The sequence below is a fragment of the Carlito syrichta genome, unplaced genomic scaffold (genome assembly GCF_000164805.1).
Source record: "Carlito syrichta isolate Samal-C Ts95f unplaced genomic scaffold, Tarsius_syrichta-2.0.1 Scaffold258390, whole genome shotgun sequence".
In the NCBI taxonomy this organism is placed as follows: Eukaryota; Metazoa; Chordata; class Mammalia; order Primates; family Tarsiidae; genus Carlito; species Carlito syrichta.
The window spans coordinates 47,109-63,201 of NW_007202486.1; the positions used below are offsets into that span (position 1 = coordinate 47,109).

General features: G+C 51.9%; 2 protein-coding genes across 2 annotated transcripts in view; one reads left to right on the forward strand and one right to left on the reverse strand.

Moving 5' to 3' along the window:
- The window catches only part of FEN1 (flap structure-specific endonuclease 1), a 3,838-nt gene extending 1,498 nt beyond the window's left edge, over positions 1-2,340 (forward strand). Inside the window, exon 2 of the mRNA XM_008052148.2 lies at positions 522-2,340. Coding sequence (XP_008050339.1) covers positions 543-1,685 — 1,143 coding nt within the window. The 5' untranslated portion in view covers positions 522-542 and the 3' untranslated portion in view covers positions 1,686-2,340. The remainder of the gene's footprint in view (positions 1-521) is intronic.
- LOC103253950 (transmembrane protein 258) overlaps positions 1-16,058 on the reverse strand; it is a 21,984-nt gene extending 5,926 nt beyond the window's left edge. The window contains exons 1-10 of the mRNA XM_008052150.1: positions 15,748-16,058; positions 15,017-15,118; positions 14,786-14,914; positions 11,879-11,939; positions 9,719-9,795; positions 8,707-8,804; positions 8,421-8,517; positions 8,078-8,157; positions 7,856-7,981; positions 6,309-7,539 (exon numbers count right to left, since the gene is read on the reverse strand). Coding sequence (XP_008050341.1) covers positions 7,488-7,539; positions 7,856-7,981; positions 8,078-8,157; positions 8,421-8,517; positions 8,707-8,804; positions 9,719-9,795; positions 11,879-11,939; positions 14,786-14,914; positions 15,017-15,118; positions 15,748-16,008 — 1,083 coding nt within the window. The 5' untranslated portion in view covers positions 16,009-16,058 and the 3' untranslated portion in view covers positions 6,309-7,487. Of the gene's footprint in view, positions 7,540-7,855; positions 7,982-8,077; positions 8,158-8,420; positions 8,518-8,706; positions 8,805-9,718; positions 9,796-11,878; positions 11,940-14,785; positions 14,915-15,016; positions 15,119-15,747 lie in introns of the transcript that reaches the window.
- Between the last annotated feature and the right edge of the window lie 35 nt (positions 16,059-16,093).

Sequence of the window (16,093 nt, forward strand, 5' to 3'; positions counted from 1 at the left end):
GCCGCTCCCGCCCACCGCAGCCTCACCTGCTGGGCTCCGGCAATCCTTCCACCTCAGCCTTCCAAGTAGCTGGAATTAGAGGTGCGCGCTACCACGCCCGGCTGATTTTTTTGCTTTATTGTAGAGATGAGGTCTTGCTGCCCAGGCGGATCTCGAACCCGTGGGCTCAGGTAGTCCACTCACCTCAGCCTCCCAAAGGTGCGGGATTACAGGCTGAGCCACTGAGCCCGGCTCGAAGGAGGAATTTAACAGTCTTTTATGTTTCAGAAAGAACCCTGTGAAGGAAAAGCAGGAACAATTGGAAAGCCTGGTAGAATAAATAACACAGATGTTATTGCTTAAGATGGAACCTTGTCTCATTCATCTTTTCATCTTCCACAGTGCTGGTGTACCCTTTTTGTTGGGCTCAGTTTGGTTAGCTGAAGGCATGAAGTTGGTCCAATAGCACCATTTGTAACCCTTGCTCTGTTTGCATCTTTAAAATTCCTCCTTCTCTTCTCTTCTTTGCCTTTTATTTTTAGCCATCCCTCCTCTGGATTGCCATGGGAATTCAAGGTCTGGCCAAACTAATTGCTGATGTGGCCCCCAGTGCCATCCGAGAGAATGACATCAAGAGCTACTTTGGCCGCAAGGTGGCCATTGATGCCTCCATGAGCATCTATCAGTTCCTGATTGCTGTTCGCCAGGGTGGGGATGTGCTGCAGAACGAGGAGGGCGAGACTACCAGCCATCTGATGGGCATGTTCTACCGCACCATCCGCATGATGGAAAATGGAATCAAGCCCGTGTACGTCTTCGATGGCAAGCCACCCCAGCTCAAGTCAGGCGAGCTGGCCAAACGCAGCGAGCGGCGGGCGGAGGCTGAGAAGCAGCTGCAGCAAGCTCAGGCCGCCGGGGCCGAGCTGGAGGTGGAAAAGTTCACGAAGCGGCTGGTGAAGGTCACCAAGCAGCACAACGACGAGTGCAAGCATCTGCTGAGCCTCATGGGCATCCCGTACCTTGATGCGCCCAGCGAGGCAGAGGCCAGCTGTGCTGCCCTGGTGAAGGCCGGCAAAGTCTACGCTGCGGCCACCGAGGACATGGACTGCCTCACTTTCGGCAGCCCAGTGCTGATGCGACACCTGACGGCCAGTGAGGCCAAGAAGCTGCCCATCCAGGAATTCCACCTGAGCCGGATTCTGCAGGAGCTGGGCCTGACCCAGGAACAGTTTGTGGATTTGTGCATCCTGCTGGGCAGCGACTACTGCGAGAGCATCCGGGGCATCGGGCCCAAGCGGGCCGTGGACCTCATCCAGAAGCACAAGAGCATTGAGGAGATCGTGCGGCGGCTGGACCCCAGCAAGTACCCCGTGCCGGAAAACTGGCTCCACAAGGAGGCCCAGCAGCTCTTCCTGGAGCCCGAGGTGCTGGACCCCGAGTCTGTGGAGCTGAAGTGGAGTGAGCCCAACGAAGAAGAGCTGGTCAAGTTCATGTGCGGCGAAAAGCAGTTCTCTGAGGAGCGAATCCGCAGTGGAGTCAAGAGGCTGAGCAAGAGCCGCCAGGGCAGCACCCAGGGCCGCCTGGATGATTTCTTCAAGGTGACCGGCTCTCTGTCTTCAGCTAAGCGCAAGGAGCCCGAACCCAAGGGGTCTGCTAAGAAGAAGGCAAAGACTGGGGCAGCAGGGAAGTTCAAAAGGGGAAAATAAATGTGTTTCCCCATCATACCTCCTTGGCCCTGGGTCGGCCACCTGCCTTACTGCACTCTTGGCAGCCAGCTCCAGGGGTGGGGAGAGGATTCCGCAGCCTTTCCCAGCAGTGCTTTTCCCTTTTGTGCTTGATCTTCATGGCAGGAAGGTCACTGAGGTACTTTGTTTTCTTTTTAGCTCAGGAAAATATGTCAGGATTCTCAGGCAGTTGAGCGGACACCGAGTCCATTGTTACGTGAAAGTGATAGTAATGAGTTCTGGAGAAGGGAGAGAGGGAGATAAATGGTGGAGACAGAAGACTCTCCAGAAATAATTTGCTGGCTGGTGGGAGGGGATGGTGGGCCGGGACTGTGATTCTCTAATTCAGTCTTGACGCACCCTGAGAGCCATCACGAAGGCCCAGTCTTGGCAGATGAGGGTTAAGATTGGCTGGAGTTGGCAGCGGGGTCTGATTACTGGCTGTGTCTGGGGGTGGGCAGAAAACTGGAACTTGCTATGTAATTTGAGTCTTTACAGTGGTTATTCCAAGGAGTCATGGTGACATTCATCTGACAGTCAACTAAATTGAGACTTTGGGATTAGACACTGGTTTTCATGTGCTGTTTTTGTTTTAAAGTTATGAAGAAAAAAAAAGTCAATAAAATTATAAAAGTAACCACAATGTCATGTTCTTTGAGAACAGTTGCAAATATCCCAGCAGAGTGTGGTGGCTTACACCTATAGTCCCAGCACTTTGGGAGGCGTAGGCTAGAGATTGCCTGAGCCCAGGAGTTCGAGACCAGCCTGGGCAACTTGGCAAGGTTCTACAATCTCTACAATAAATCTTTAAAAAATTAACCGGGTGAGGTGGCATGTACCTGTGGTTTCAGCTACTTGGAAGACTGAGGCAGAATTATCGCTGGAGACTCAAAAAAACAAATGCCAAGTACCCCAAGCTCCAGACAGAATGCTGAAATTGCATTCTATGAACAATAGGTGGTTTGAAGGTGGCCACAAGATGGCGCTGTGCCCCCATAGGATGGCCACAGCAGCTCAGTGGTGGTATCGCAGCCATTGGAGGAGACCTTGTTTATCTTGCTGGGAAAGGCGTTTTAATACATGGTCTAGGTTTCTATCTCAGTATGACATGAAGGAGCGCCTTTAAGAAAGCCTCACAGTTTAGATCAACTGCCTCGTGACATCCAGCCATGTATTTTGCTAACTGATAAATGGTGACGCTGCCATTCTGAAACCATTTTCTTGTTAAGACATCAAGTTCAGGTTGCTGTTTCTCGGAGATGGAATGTTTTTGAACCTTGGAAGTTTTGTGATGCCGATAATGCTTGGTGGGGATCTGGCCCATCTGAGTTTCTGATGTTTTAGCATTACTGTCACCGCCATTGGACGTTAACAAGGATGCCTAAGTAACTGTCCAAAGTTTAAGTTGACAGTTTTGACAGATTAAACAGTAGAAGCTTAAAGACCAGTGGGTTTCACGTCTTTTGATGGGGCAACCTATTTTACAAGTAAAATCTTATGTGAAATCTCAGGATGTAAGAGCACCTCTGGTTGAAGCAGCAAAAAGATATGTTCTCCCCAGCAATGGCCTGTAACTAGGGGATTCTCTGAAAATCACTGGTAGCCGGGCGTGGTGGCTCACGCCTATAATCCCAGATCTTAGAAGGCCGAGGTGAGAGGATTGCTTGAGCCCACAGGTTTCCACAATAAATAAAAAATTAGCCAGATGTGATGTGCACCTGTGGTTCCAGCTACTTGGAAGGCTGAGGCGAAAGTCGCCTGAGCCCAGCAGGTCAAGGCTGCCTTGGCCGTGAGTGTGCCATTGCAGCCTGGGCAACAATAAGAGTCCAACTCAAATAAAAAGAAAACTGGTGTAGACAGGAAAAGTTCTGTCCCAAGGCCAGGGAACTCAGCTGGGTGTGGAGGCACACTGTAGTGATAACTACTTGGGAGGCTGAGGCCATAGAATCTCAAACCCAGCAGGTCAAGGCTGCAGTGAGCCATAGTCTCACCACTACTCCAGCCTGGGTGACAGAATGACCATCTCAGCAAACCAGCCAACCCTGATTTTTCTATGTGGTACCAAGCACACAATTTACTTGAGCTCCATCTTCTGATTCTAGTACTTTGATACTAACCTGTGGTTGTGATAACAGGACCTAGAGACAGTAATTTTTTTTTTTTTTTGAGTTGGAATCTCATCCTGTCGCCCAGGCTGGAGTGCAGTGGCATAATCACAGTGACCACAGCTTCGATCTGCTGGCTGGAACTACAGGCATGTGCCACCACACCTGGCTAATTTTATTGTAGAGATGAGGCCTTGCCAAATTGTCCAGGCTGGTCTCAATCCCTGGGCTCAGGCAGTCCTCTCACCTCTGCCTTCCAGGGTGCTGAGTTCATAGGCATGAGCCACCACACCCGGCAGTGGTTAAGATTTTTTTTTTTTTTTTTTGATTTGTCACCTCAGTGCAGTAGCTCCAATTAAGGCTTTGTACCACATGGTAGTCAAGCATGTAATAGCTTGTTTTCCTTTTGCTTTTTGGTGAGTTGCTTGGTCTCTTCTAGAAGTTTATCTATGTCATTTTGTATGGAAACACTGCAGGGAAAATCAATCCTGCCTGCAAGTGTTCTGCCTGTGCTCAGGAGAGGCATCCTAGGAGGACGGGTGGTTGAGGCAGGGCTCTGCAGTCTGGCTCTGCAGCACTGTGCTTGCAGAGCAAGGTGCAGGCAAGCAAGGCTCGTGGGAACCAACCATTCCAAAATTAAAAACAAGCTAAAAAGTAAAGAGAAAATGATTCAAAATGGAAAACGAAGGACAAATGGACAGGTGACGCCTCCTACGAGAAAATGGTACACGTGAAACCTGGCAGGTGTGCCTAGGCATCATTGCTTCATGGAAAGGCACTTTGTTTTGCTTTTTCTTGCTTGACTTGGTGGCTCTGATGTTTCTTCCTCTGCCCAGGGGCTCATACAAAGGGGAGCCTGCAATTTGTGTTCAGGAATTAGTTACACAGAGGTGAACAGTAACTTGTTTGTAGCAGGGGGATTCTGTGTACATATATACTCACACCATGGTTCCAAATCATTCTTGCTAGGAGCTTTAATAAATTGAGCAGATTTCTCGTCTCCCACCTACTCTGTGAGATAAAGGATCTCCTTGAAGAAGCTACAATTAAACCAACTGCCTTCATGACATCCAGTTCATCTGGTGAAAATTAACTTTATTTTTCGGCTTCATCATGATGTAGTCACAAAACTGGCACAGGCGAGGATACTGATACTGGGCCTGACTGGAGAAAATGCCTCTGGCCCAGTTGTAAAAAGTAAAAGTAACAAAGATAAACAGAAGTTGGAGTTCAGGTGTTAATTGTGCCATAATCTGTGTGACCAGAGGTTACTTTTCCTAAGCCTGTATTCTCTCACCTGTCAGTGGATTGGATCATCATTTTATCACAGTAACATTCTGTAACTGACGTGTCCCTTGTGGTCATGTGAAAGACCACACTGCTAGAGGCTAAGGACAGAAGGCCACAGTGAGTGGTTCGGGTGCTTTGAGGACCTGGTCTTGGCTCAGAGCCTCGCTGGTGTTTGCTCAGGTTGGGCAGCCTAGGCACAAGGCCGGGTGTCTAGAAGGCTGGTGACACCACACCTAAACGTCAATGGCAGGAACAGAACAGGGAAGATCAGTACCTATTTTGGAATGAGGAAGCTCATGAGTTAGAACTTTCTAATTCTTCTGACATTTCTACCCAGGCTGTTTTAAACCAGGTTCTCCAGGCTGGCAAAATCTGCCCACATGGAAAAGCTCTGAATTCTGCAACCTGTTCTCCAACTGTATTATCTCTCATCTTTATTTTGACAAGCCTCTAAGCAACACAAATGGCCTTTCAACAGGTGGTGTCTCTAACCACCCCAGTATGCTGTACAACCCTCATCTCCTCCACGGTCTGCCACTCCCTCTCAAAACTAAACGTGGGCTCTGCTTTTTCCTTCTGGCTTGAGGTTCTCCTCCCAGCGTCCAAAATGGTCATCGTGCCTTGAGCAGATGCTGTTGAACAGTCCAAGAAATCATCCCTTCACAAGGATGGAAAGGCTGCAGGTTGGGGAAGGTGTGAAGGCTGTTGAGAAGCCCTCGGAGTTAAGGCAAGACCCTGGGCATATCCCTGTGTCCACTCCAGAGAGTGAGTTAAACTGTCTTTATCTTTTAAAAACCAGAAGATTAAAAAATTATATTTCAGACCAGGTGTGGTGGTTCATACCTGCAATCCTAGCACTTTGGGAGGCTAAGGCAGGAGGACTGCTCAAGACCAGCCTGGGCAACATAGTGTGACCTTGTCTCTACAAAAAATACAAAAATTAGCCAGGCGTGGTGGTGCTACCCAGGAGGCTGAGGAGGGAGGATTACTTGAGCCCAGTAGATAAAGGCTGCAGAGCCCTGATCGTGCCACTACACTCCAGCCTGGGGACAGAGTAAGACCCCAACTAAAAAAAACCCCAAAATTGTATCCCAGTGTTACACTGATACACAGTGTTACACTGATTCTATATGTAGTCTAAATTCCTATATGACCTCTAGAATAGAACCCTTGGACAAGCGGGACAGAGTAAAACGCCTAGCTATAGCAATGATGGTCACAAACCGTTCTGTTTTTAATCTTCCCGTTTCTGATTTAGAACTATGAAGTGATTAACACGGCTCCTGCTCAAAAATAATGCTGCAAGATCATTTTAGGTTATAGGAAGTTTCTGTTTATAGTCCTTACACTCTAATTAAAATGTGTGTCTTTCCTCATGACTGGTAATTAGTATCTTTCAATTTGGTCACTTGTGCTAACTGCTACTTTATTTATTTATCTTTAGCAGGCCTAGGCATTCCCAAAAATTGCTACTTAATTAAACTTGGAGTTATAGGTTGGGAAACAAATGGATACCACTGGATGCCCCGTTTGTTTCTAGGGAGAAGGAAAGACTAAGTTGCTCCTTACTTGTGGGCAGAAAGCAGACTCCCAGTTCTGGGAGTGTTTTGTTCCTTGGGGGATAAAGAGGTAAAAAGAAGAGGTGACACAAAAGATGAAGGGGTTTTTGATGGCCAGCAACTCTCTGTACCGTCTGTTCTAGCAAGAGCTGGGATCTAATGTTCTCTCTAAACCCTAGACGGAAGAGATGGAAATCAGTGTTGCCAGGATCCCGTGGGGCCAAATGTCTCCAACACCCTAGTTCTGGCTCTTGCTTCTCCCAGCAGCCTGAGACAGACACCAGTTACACCTCGTCTTGGGCAGTGAGCCGAGTTCCTGGGCATTGAATCATGCCGGGCCTCAGACTTCTAAGCGTTCATGCCTGCTTTCTGAACTGGCTCAAAAGGCTCAGCTTTCTTACCCCTCTGAGGTTGGCGTGTGAAGACCAAGAAGGCACTGAGCGGCCCGCCCTTCAGGTGAGTAGAACGCTGGTGCCAACTCTCTTCCCTATTCTGAGCTCAGTGGGTGCCCCCTTCTCCAGTACCCTACTGGTTCCCTCTACTCAGAACTGCCTGCATCTGCCAGTCTAGAAAAAATAAACAACAGAAGCGTCTCCATCCCTGCCCTGATGGCTCCTTCCTTCCTTCCAGAGAATGTGTGTGGCCCTCATACCTTTCTGGGTCTTAGATTAGATTTGAGCCTGGAAGGTAAAAGGGAGGGGCTTGAGCCAGTGCCTTCATGTTTCCAAACCCACCCCGCTCTGAGTATGAGAATCACAGTGGTTTTGTCCCTCCAGGGTCCCTCTGCTTTGACTCGAGTCCTCTTCCTCTTCCACACAGGGCGGGGGTTGTTACTGGTGAAGATAGGCATCTAGCCAGAGCTGCCCCGACTCCTTCAGTGAGCTGCAGGGACAGATGGGAGCAGACGTGAGGGAGGCAGAGTGGAGTCCAGAGACGGAGCGAGCTTCTTGTGACTGAGGCTCTCTTCCCTTGGCTTCTGAGAAAGCTAGCTGGGGCCAAGTCGCAGAGGGGAACCCCAGTGACAGCAAAGGCCTGACCTGGCCACAAGCCCAGCAGAGCCCCTTTGCCATGGTGACCTCCATTCCAGATGCCTGGGAACACCTTCCCGTTACTCCCCACCTTGCATGCCACAACCATTCCCGTTCCCACAACCCTGCCTCTTCCCTCCCCGGCCATCGTCCTGGGCTGAGATACTCACTGGACGATATCGGCAAAGGCTGAGAACAGGGGCTTGGACTGGTACTCTATGCCATGCTTGGCACACAGGGACCGCACCAGGGGGGCCACTTTGTGGTAATTGTGTCGGGGCATCGTGGGGAAGAGACTTTGGGGAGAATAGGGGAGAGTCAGTGTCTCTGCTCCCACCTGCCCCCACACTTCCACCCTCCCCAGGACCTGGTTCTCGGAGCTCCCTACTCACTGGTGCTCAATCTGGAAGTTGAGGTGTCCACTGAACCAGTCATTGAAGGCAGATTTGTGGACGTTGCATGTGGCCTGAAGCTGCAGGAGAAGGTCAGGAGGGATGTCTCAGGTCAGGCAGAGAGGCCGGCCCATCCTTCTCCAGGTAAGTCTGGCTGGGGAGGGGGTGTGGGGCTGTCCTGGCCACTCCCGTCACATGGTGGCAGGAGAGAAGCCTCAAGCTAATGAGACAGCACTGGGGGAGGGGGAGGGTCCTTTTTTTTTTTTTTTTTCTCTTACTGTCTTCACCCACCCTTTTCGATCGTTTTTGTCACGCCCAAGTCTTCTGCGTGACTGTGCCTTACCTGGGTGGAGACCCAGTCCATGTTCCGGTCGTGATCAATGTGCATGGGTATGTGGTTCATCTGTGTCACCCACACAAACCAGTTGCTCTCCAGGAACCTGATGGATGGGCACAGACAAAAAACAGGACAGGCAGAGCTCAGAGTCCTGACGTCCCAGCAAAACAATAGGCTCCAGCCTGTCCACCCTCCCAAGCCAACTCCCAAAACCAGCCCCCTACCCAGACCGGTCACGCCCTCCCTCTGCACATCCCCTCGCCCATCCCCAACCCCATCGCATCAATACTACCTGACCATGAGGAACAGGCCCAGGAAGCCTTTTAGCCCCAGCAGTGGCATGTAAGTGAGGAAGATGCGGATATAGAAGGTGATCATCCAGGCCAGGTCCTGTGGTGAGAAGGGAGAACGTACTGCAGCCAGGATGCAGCTCTTCCTTTTCCTTTCCCATCACCTGCTACTTTGGTTGGGCAGCCATCCTCCCAGGTGTCCAGATTCGGCTACCTTCAGCATCTCTTGTGGCCCAGTCTTGCAATCCCTAGCGCCACTGCTCCTTTCTTCCATTCCAGATGGCACCCGCAGCCCTCCCTGCCTGTCACCTCTGCAAGAGCCAACGTCTACAGGGTCTCCTGCATCCAGCCCCTTTCCAGCCCATCACAGCCTTCAGCATGCCCCCAAGGAGTCTTCCCAGGCCATGGCTCAGACCACCCAGCACCCTGATCAAATTTCCCACCACCTTTCTGCATACTGAACCAAGTACCGCACTCTTCCTGACACCTGAGTCTTCCCCCAGCAAACATCTGGGGCCAAACTCGCCCCTTACCTCCCAGCTCCTCTGCTTGGCATCCATCCCCTCACCCCACTCCTGTATCACAACATCCTGCCCATCAAGAAAAGTGACTTCCCAAAGCCAGGTGCGGCCAGGACCCTTCTAAGATCCCCAGAACCCATGGCCTGTACCTCTATTCTAGTGACAACCACATTCTGCCTCACCAGAAGTTTCCTGAGAGTAGGCACTGAGTGTCTCCCACTCAGTGTCCCTGTTTCCACCTGGTCCCTGGCATGATGCCCTGCCCAAGAACCTCAGGCAACACTGGCCACCAAAGTCAGGCACTGGTAGTCGAGGTGACTGCTAAGCCCAGATCATTTTGTCCAGCTGAGAGATAAGGAGGATCTATACCTTGGCCTATTGTTTTGCTCCAATATTAGGCCTGGAGTCAGTCTCAGCCTCCCCTGGGTACCCCCTCCCCACCCTAGATGGTTAGAGACACAGGATGTGGGTTTTGTGGGCCATGGATACTCACCACCCACTTCTTCCGCTGGATAACAAAATAGAAAATATACCACTGGAAGTAGAGAGGCAGCAAGGCTGGAGGCCCGACTGGGGAGGAATCGGAGACAGGGAGGAGGCATGAGTGGCAGGAGGGTTGGGAAAGCGTCAGCTGGTGCTGGAGAGATGGCCTCCAGCATGGCGGCCTCCAGCGGACTGCCTCCCACCTGGCCCCTCCTGTTGCCCTCCAGCTGCCGGAGCACTCCTCAGTTCACCAGGACCCGTGGGCACTGGAGTGGGCACAGATGCAAGTCTGGAGAAGGCAAAATCTCCCAAGACAACCGCCAGGGAGGGTGAGGGTGGGAGAGCAACTCTTTTCAGTGGGACAGGCAGCCAGGGGACTCAGCCCCACGCACGGGCCTTGCTCTGCTCCCACACCCTTAAGAGGGTGCTGCTAACTTAACACTCCCTGCATTGACTTGAGAGCCCTGCCTCTGCCAGGGCCTTCCTGCTGGCGCGAGGCCTGTCCCTGCAGTCATCTGCCTTGTCTGTGTTCTTGGCTGCTCGACATGCAGGTGAAGGGGCAGGAGCAGGGCTGTGTGCGTTGCGGGGGTCACTGCCGAGCCCTTGGAGGCTAGAAGTGCACATCTTTGGACCTGGGATGGGCCTGTGTCACCTCACTGAAGCCCTGGAAGACAGCTGAGGGAAGGAGCAAAGGGGCTTCTTTTGAAAGAAAACTGGGAGCTCAAGAGTGGAGCCCATTCCATGTGCTGCCTTGTTTCCTCTGTAACTCTTCTCTGTAGGACCCAATGCTACCTACCCACCTTTCTCTAGGAGGGATAGTTGGCACTAGGCAGTTAGGATGAATTCCTTCAAACTAAGATGGGATCAACAGAATCCTTCCCTCCTGTCCTTTAAAATTTCAAATTGTTAGCCGGGCTCGGTGGCTCAGCCTGTAATCTCGTGCCTTTGGGAGGCTGAGGTGAGTGGATTGCCTGAGCCTGCGGGTTCAAGACCCCCTGGACAGCAAGACCTCATCTCTACAATAAATCAAAAAATCAGCCAGGCGTGGTAGCACATGCCTGTAATTCCAGCTACTCGGAAGGCTGAGGCGGAAGGATCGCCGGAGCCCAGCAGGTCGAGGCTGCGGTGGCCGGGAGCGGCCACTGCACTCCAGTCTGGGCGACAGAGTGAGATTCCAACTCAAAAAAATAAATAAATAAAATAAAATAAAATTTCCAATTGTTAAAGGAGTTAAAGCTCAAATTTTAGGCATTATCCAGCAGAAATTTTTGGAGTTGGGGTCTTAATCTGTCGCACCCAGGCTGGAGTGCAGTGGCATGATCACAGCCCACCGCAGTCTCAACTTCCTGGGCTCAGGTGATCCTTCTGTCTCAGTCTCCTGAGTACACATCTCTATGCCCGGCTAATTTTTTTGTTTCTTGTAGTGATGAAATCTTGCTATGTTGCTCAGGCTGGTCTCAAACCCCTGGGCTCAAGCAATCCTCCTGCCTCAGTCTCCCAAAGTGCTGGAATTATAGGTGTGAGCCACCATACCTGGCTTTTTTTTTAAAGACATGGGGTCTTGCTCTGTTGCCCAGGCTAGAGTACAGTGGAATGATCACAGCTAACCACAGCCTCAAACTCCTGAGCTCAGAGGATCCTCTCACCTCAGCCTCCCCAGTAGCTGAGACTACATGTGTGTCTTTTAAAGCAGGGAATATATAGCTGTCTTCAGAAAATGCTTGTACAAAGACAAGCACAGAAATGTCTTCTTAGTTCTAACAGCTCTTCCCTTAGGTCCCATCCTTTTAAAGCCATCTGTACCTTTGTTCCCCTGGAGGTTGGACTGGGCCTACGAGGTCACGTTGGCCCAGGTCTGTTTGACAAGGTTTAAGATAAGATTTAAGGCTTAAGAAGGAACCCCGCTCCCCTCCCCCAACCAACCACTCAGTTTCCTTGTGGAAGCTGGGGTGGATTGGGAAGAATTAGTTTGCCTCCAATCAAATGACCTTCAACTAAACATCAGCCTAAGTTGACTTTGCTCAGGTGAGACAGCAAACTGCTTCCTTAAAATACCAAAGTCCTATCCTTTCCTTAAAATGCCGTCACCTCTTGGCTTCCTACTTTTTCCTTGCACCCCTTTAGCACCCTCTTCTAAGGCAGCTCCCCTGGGCAGGACGAAGACACTTACTCAGGAAGAAGTATTTGTGCTGGTGGTTGTATGGCATGTACTTTTTCTTCTGTTTCCCGAGCTGCAAAGAGAAGCAAACACAAATCAGCATCCATAGATGCATCACCCGCTCCCTCCTGCTGTGACCTTGGCTCTTCCCTGTGTGGAAGTTCAGGCCTGCTCCAGAGCTGTGCTACACGGAGTGGGCCATGCCATGACTCATAGCTCAGTGGGCTGTGCTCTCAGGAGGGACACATGACGCAGGGTCCTCAGGGTCCCAGGGTCCTCTTGTGTTTGGCCACAGAACCCTTTGTCACAAGGCTTCCAGGGCCCACTGCCCTCTCCCCTTCCTGTCTCCCATCTGGTACTTTTTTGAAATCAGAATCTCCAATCCCCATGGTTTACCCCAGACAGATTAAGCACTCCCTTTATATCCAGCCTCTCTAATGTTCCCCATCAAAATCTTTTGGTCTCTTGACTTCAACATGAGCTTTAGCAAATCCCTTGAAAATTGAGCAAAGTTTGGCAAATATGTCTGGAAAGGACACCAAGAATGTCCTGGCAATCTGAAGCTTCTGGCAGTTTTCCCCAGTAGGTGGTAGTTATTTTGTAAGCCTCGCTGCTGAAGAGACAGGTTGGGGCCGCCAGCTCAATCAGTCAGCCTTAGAAAGCCCTGGTGAGGCTAGTCAGGAGTATGGGGGTCTTTTTGGTTTTTTTTTTTTTGAGTCGGCATCTCATTCTGTCACCCAGGCTGGAGGGCAGTGGCACGCTCATGGCCACCACAGCCTTGACCTGCTGGGCTCTGATGATCCTTCCACTTCAGCCTTCCAAGTATTTGGGACTACAGGCATGCACCATCATGCCCGGCTAAATTTTTGATTTATTGTAGAGATGAGGTCTCGCCAAGATGCCCAGGCCGGTCTTGAACCTGTGGGTTCAGGCAATTCTCTCACCTCGGCCTCCCAAAGTGCTGGAAATAAAAGTGTGAGCCACCCTGCCCAGCCTTGGAGTCTGGGTTTTATTCCAGTGAAGATGGGAAGTCACTGAAGTGTCTTCTGTGGGTGTGGCACCACACTTTAAAAGGCTGGCAGTGCAGAGAATGAGTTGTAGGGGAAGGTGTAGTCAGTCACAGGGAGACCAGTGAGGAGGCTGCAGCTAATCCAGCAAGAGCAGGAACGGACCAGGCCAGGAGAAGCAGAGAAGTGGGGCATCGCTGAAGCCAGGGTGTACTGGGAAGCCATGCAGACAGGCCTGCTGGTGCCCTGGATGTGGTGGGGGGAGTCACCCCTCCTGAGGCCACACTGACAGCAGAAAACTAAAAGAGGTCCTCCTTGTTTAGTGGGAGGGCAGGGGCAGAGCCTGGCACCTATCCTGGAACTGTTCTGGAAAAAAGCCCCATCCACTGCTGCCATCATGTTAGTCATCTCCCCTGATGATGCTTACACCTTCGCCCCACTGTGTTTGACCTCGTGCAAGTCAGAGGGTTCTGTTTAGAGCAGTGTACCTCTTGCCCCCAGGAGAGTCGGAAGGCCCCAAAGCGGGTGCAAAGGTCAGCACAGACATCAGCATCCAGTAGAGCTGTACCCAGAGGGACAGGGCTGAGCCCCAAGCAGCCTACAGCCCAGGAATCCACTAACGGGCAGCCTATCCTTGGGCTCATGGCTGGGGGAAAAAAGGAAAGGCTATTCTGGGTCCCAAATCATTCTCTATTCGTAAAGTCTGCAGAGAGGAATTTTATGGAAACCCAGGTACCAAGAAGCAATAAAGACAGTGATGTGAGATGGTTCCCATGCACTGATGTGAGATGGTTCCCATGCCGCCCCACCTTTTTTTTAATCCTCTGTAGTGACAACAGATTTGCTACTAAGAGCCACACGGCTTGAAGCAGCGACCTGAGCCAGGTGGAAGTCAGGTTCATCATCTGCACACTATTCACCGCAGCACAGAGTTGGACGTGTGACAAACCCAACAAGTTCCTGCTTATGAGGTGAAAAAATCAGAACATTATGGACAGGTGAGGCACGAGCCTCAAGCCACGAGCTCTTCACACCAGGACAGCCCACACTGCCAAAGCCCTTTCACACTTCTTCCCGTGGCCAGAGGGCTGAGAGGAGAGGCCGGCTACCTTGAATTCATGCCTAGCACTGAAATGGCCTTTAACGAAAGTTCAATTCCTGGCAAGCTGAAATGTCAGAGTCGGGGAGGGGACCTGGCAGAACTCTGACTCAGCCTGGAGCCTGAGACAAAGGGTGTTAAGTGAACTTTTCAAAGAATTCTGTGGCCCTGCAGAACCTTCCATTGCCTAATGCCCACTAGGAGTGCACCAGATCTCCCCCCTCCCCCGCAGGCATTCTCCCTCCTGCAGCTACATTAGGACTCTGCTCACATCCTCAGATGACAACTCAAACCCAACGCGGGCCACCCTGGAAGTCAGGCTGGGACCAGGAGGGTGGGAAAAAGTACTTGGTGAATGAATGTTCCAGGCACCGGGTGTCAAAGAACAGGAGGACAGTCCAAGCTTGGATGGAGCGATTGTGACAAGTAGGCTCTCCAGGTGTGAGAGGAACACAAAGCTCAGGTGAAATGCCTGCCCGGGCAAGAGTGTCGAGAAAGCACCCCTGGAGGCGCCGCCATTGCTTCACAGGTGAGCGGGGCCTCACCCTGTCGTCCTTTCCTGGGCATTCTCTGAATCCTGCACAGCATGTGGGGTCTTCTACATCGTAACTATTTGCTGACTGAACTCACTAGGGAGGACGGTGACGGTCCTGGGCTCTGCCTGTTGCCTCCCAGGACTTCCAAATGGCAAAGGCCCCAGCCAGCCCAGTCCCCAGTGTCTGACTCACACCGACAACACTGTGGGCATCCCCACAAAGCCCTCTGTGCTGGCGCCTCCCCCGCCAAAACCTTTTTGCTGACACCCCCGCTCACCTCCACGGAGAGGATCTTCCCCAGGGCAAAGAAGAAGGGATGCATGTTGATGTCTGGGTCTTTGCGGAAGCAGTTGGGCTTGGCGTGGTGTTGGAAGTGCATGTGGTTCCACCAACTGGCTGGTGCCCCCTACAGGAAAGGGGAGACGTGAGTATGAAGACAGAGGGCCCCTTCCCCTTGGCAGCGCTGTGCTGCCTGGAGCTCCAGAGACCCCCCTCCCACCCCACTGACCTTGAGGTGGCCAATCACAAAGTGGTGGAGCATGTGGTTCCACCTTGAGGTGCTGAAGACTGACAGGTGCCCAAAGTCGTGCTGCAGCCAGCCAGCCTGGGCCTGGGGGAGAAGAGCCCACGCTGAGAGCAGCCCACCGGTCCGGCATCCCCCTCATTGCCCCAGTGCCTCCCCCAGCCCCTCCCTCTTCCTTCGTTCACTCAGGGCCATGAGGCTCAGGAGACTCGGGGCTGAATTCTGGCTCAAATGTGAGTTGGGGCAAATCATCACCCCCACATTCTGTCCGTTATTCGTCCCCCAGCACTGAAGTTAGTGACTTATGAGGGACTGACATCCGGAATGCAGAAAGGACCCAGCGCTGAGCAGAAGGCTTGCCAGATGGGCTCCGACAGCCAGGAGTCAGGGCTCAACCCTTATTAGCACATCGAGTGATGTCGGTGGTGGAGAGGAGCCAGGCTTTGTTGAGAAAGCAGGATCTGGGTTCTTGGCACACTTGGGCTATGGCAGAACCTGAACTTGAAGTTCCAGAGAACAACTTCCATAGGAAGAAGGACGCCCAGGGAGAAGCAGCTGGAGAGGCACGGAGAGCAATTAAGCCGGGCATGTGGCTGCCGAGCAGATGAGGGCCACAGGGGATGCGTGTTCTCTGCCTGCACTCACCCCCACCATCTCCAGATTTCCCCCAGGGATGCTGAGGACGGCTGTGCACTTGACAAGCCAAAGGCTCCCACCTGAACTGTGCTGAGCAACACCGCGCAGAGGACGAACGGCACGAAGGATGTCCCAAAGACCCAAAGGGTGAGCCCAGCAGCCACATCCAGCAGCAGGATAGGCAGCAGGTCTAGCAGGAAGAAGACGTGGTTGGCCTTCACGAGTCGCATCTGCTCCACGGTGGCCCACAGCTCACGGAGCTCGTTGGTCAGCAATTTGTTCTTGGTGGGCTCAAAGCTGGGCTGCTCCGGAGAGAGTTCTCCCATCAGGAGAGAGTTCATGGACTTCCTCACAAGGCCCCTGTGGATGTGGAATGCCACACAAAGGGATCCTGGGCTGGGCTTTACCCCTGGGTGTGTCTGCAGA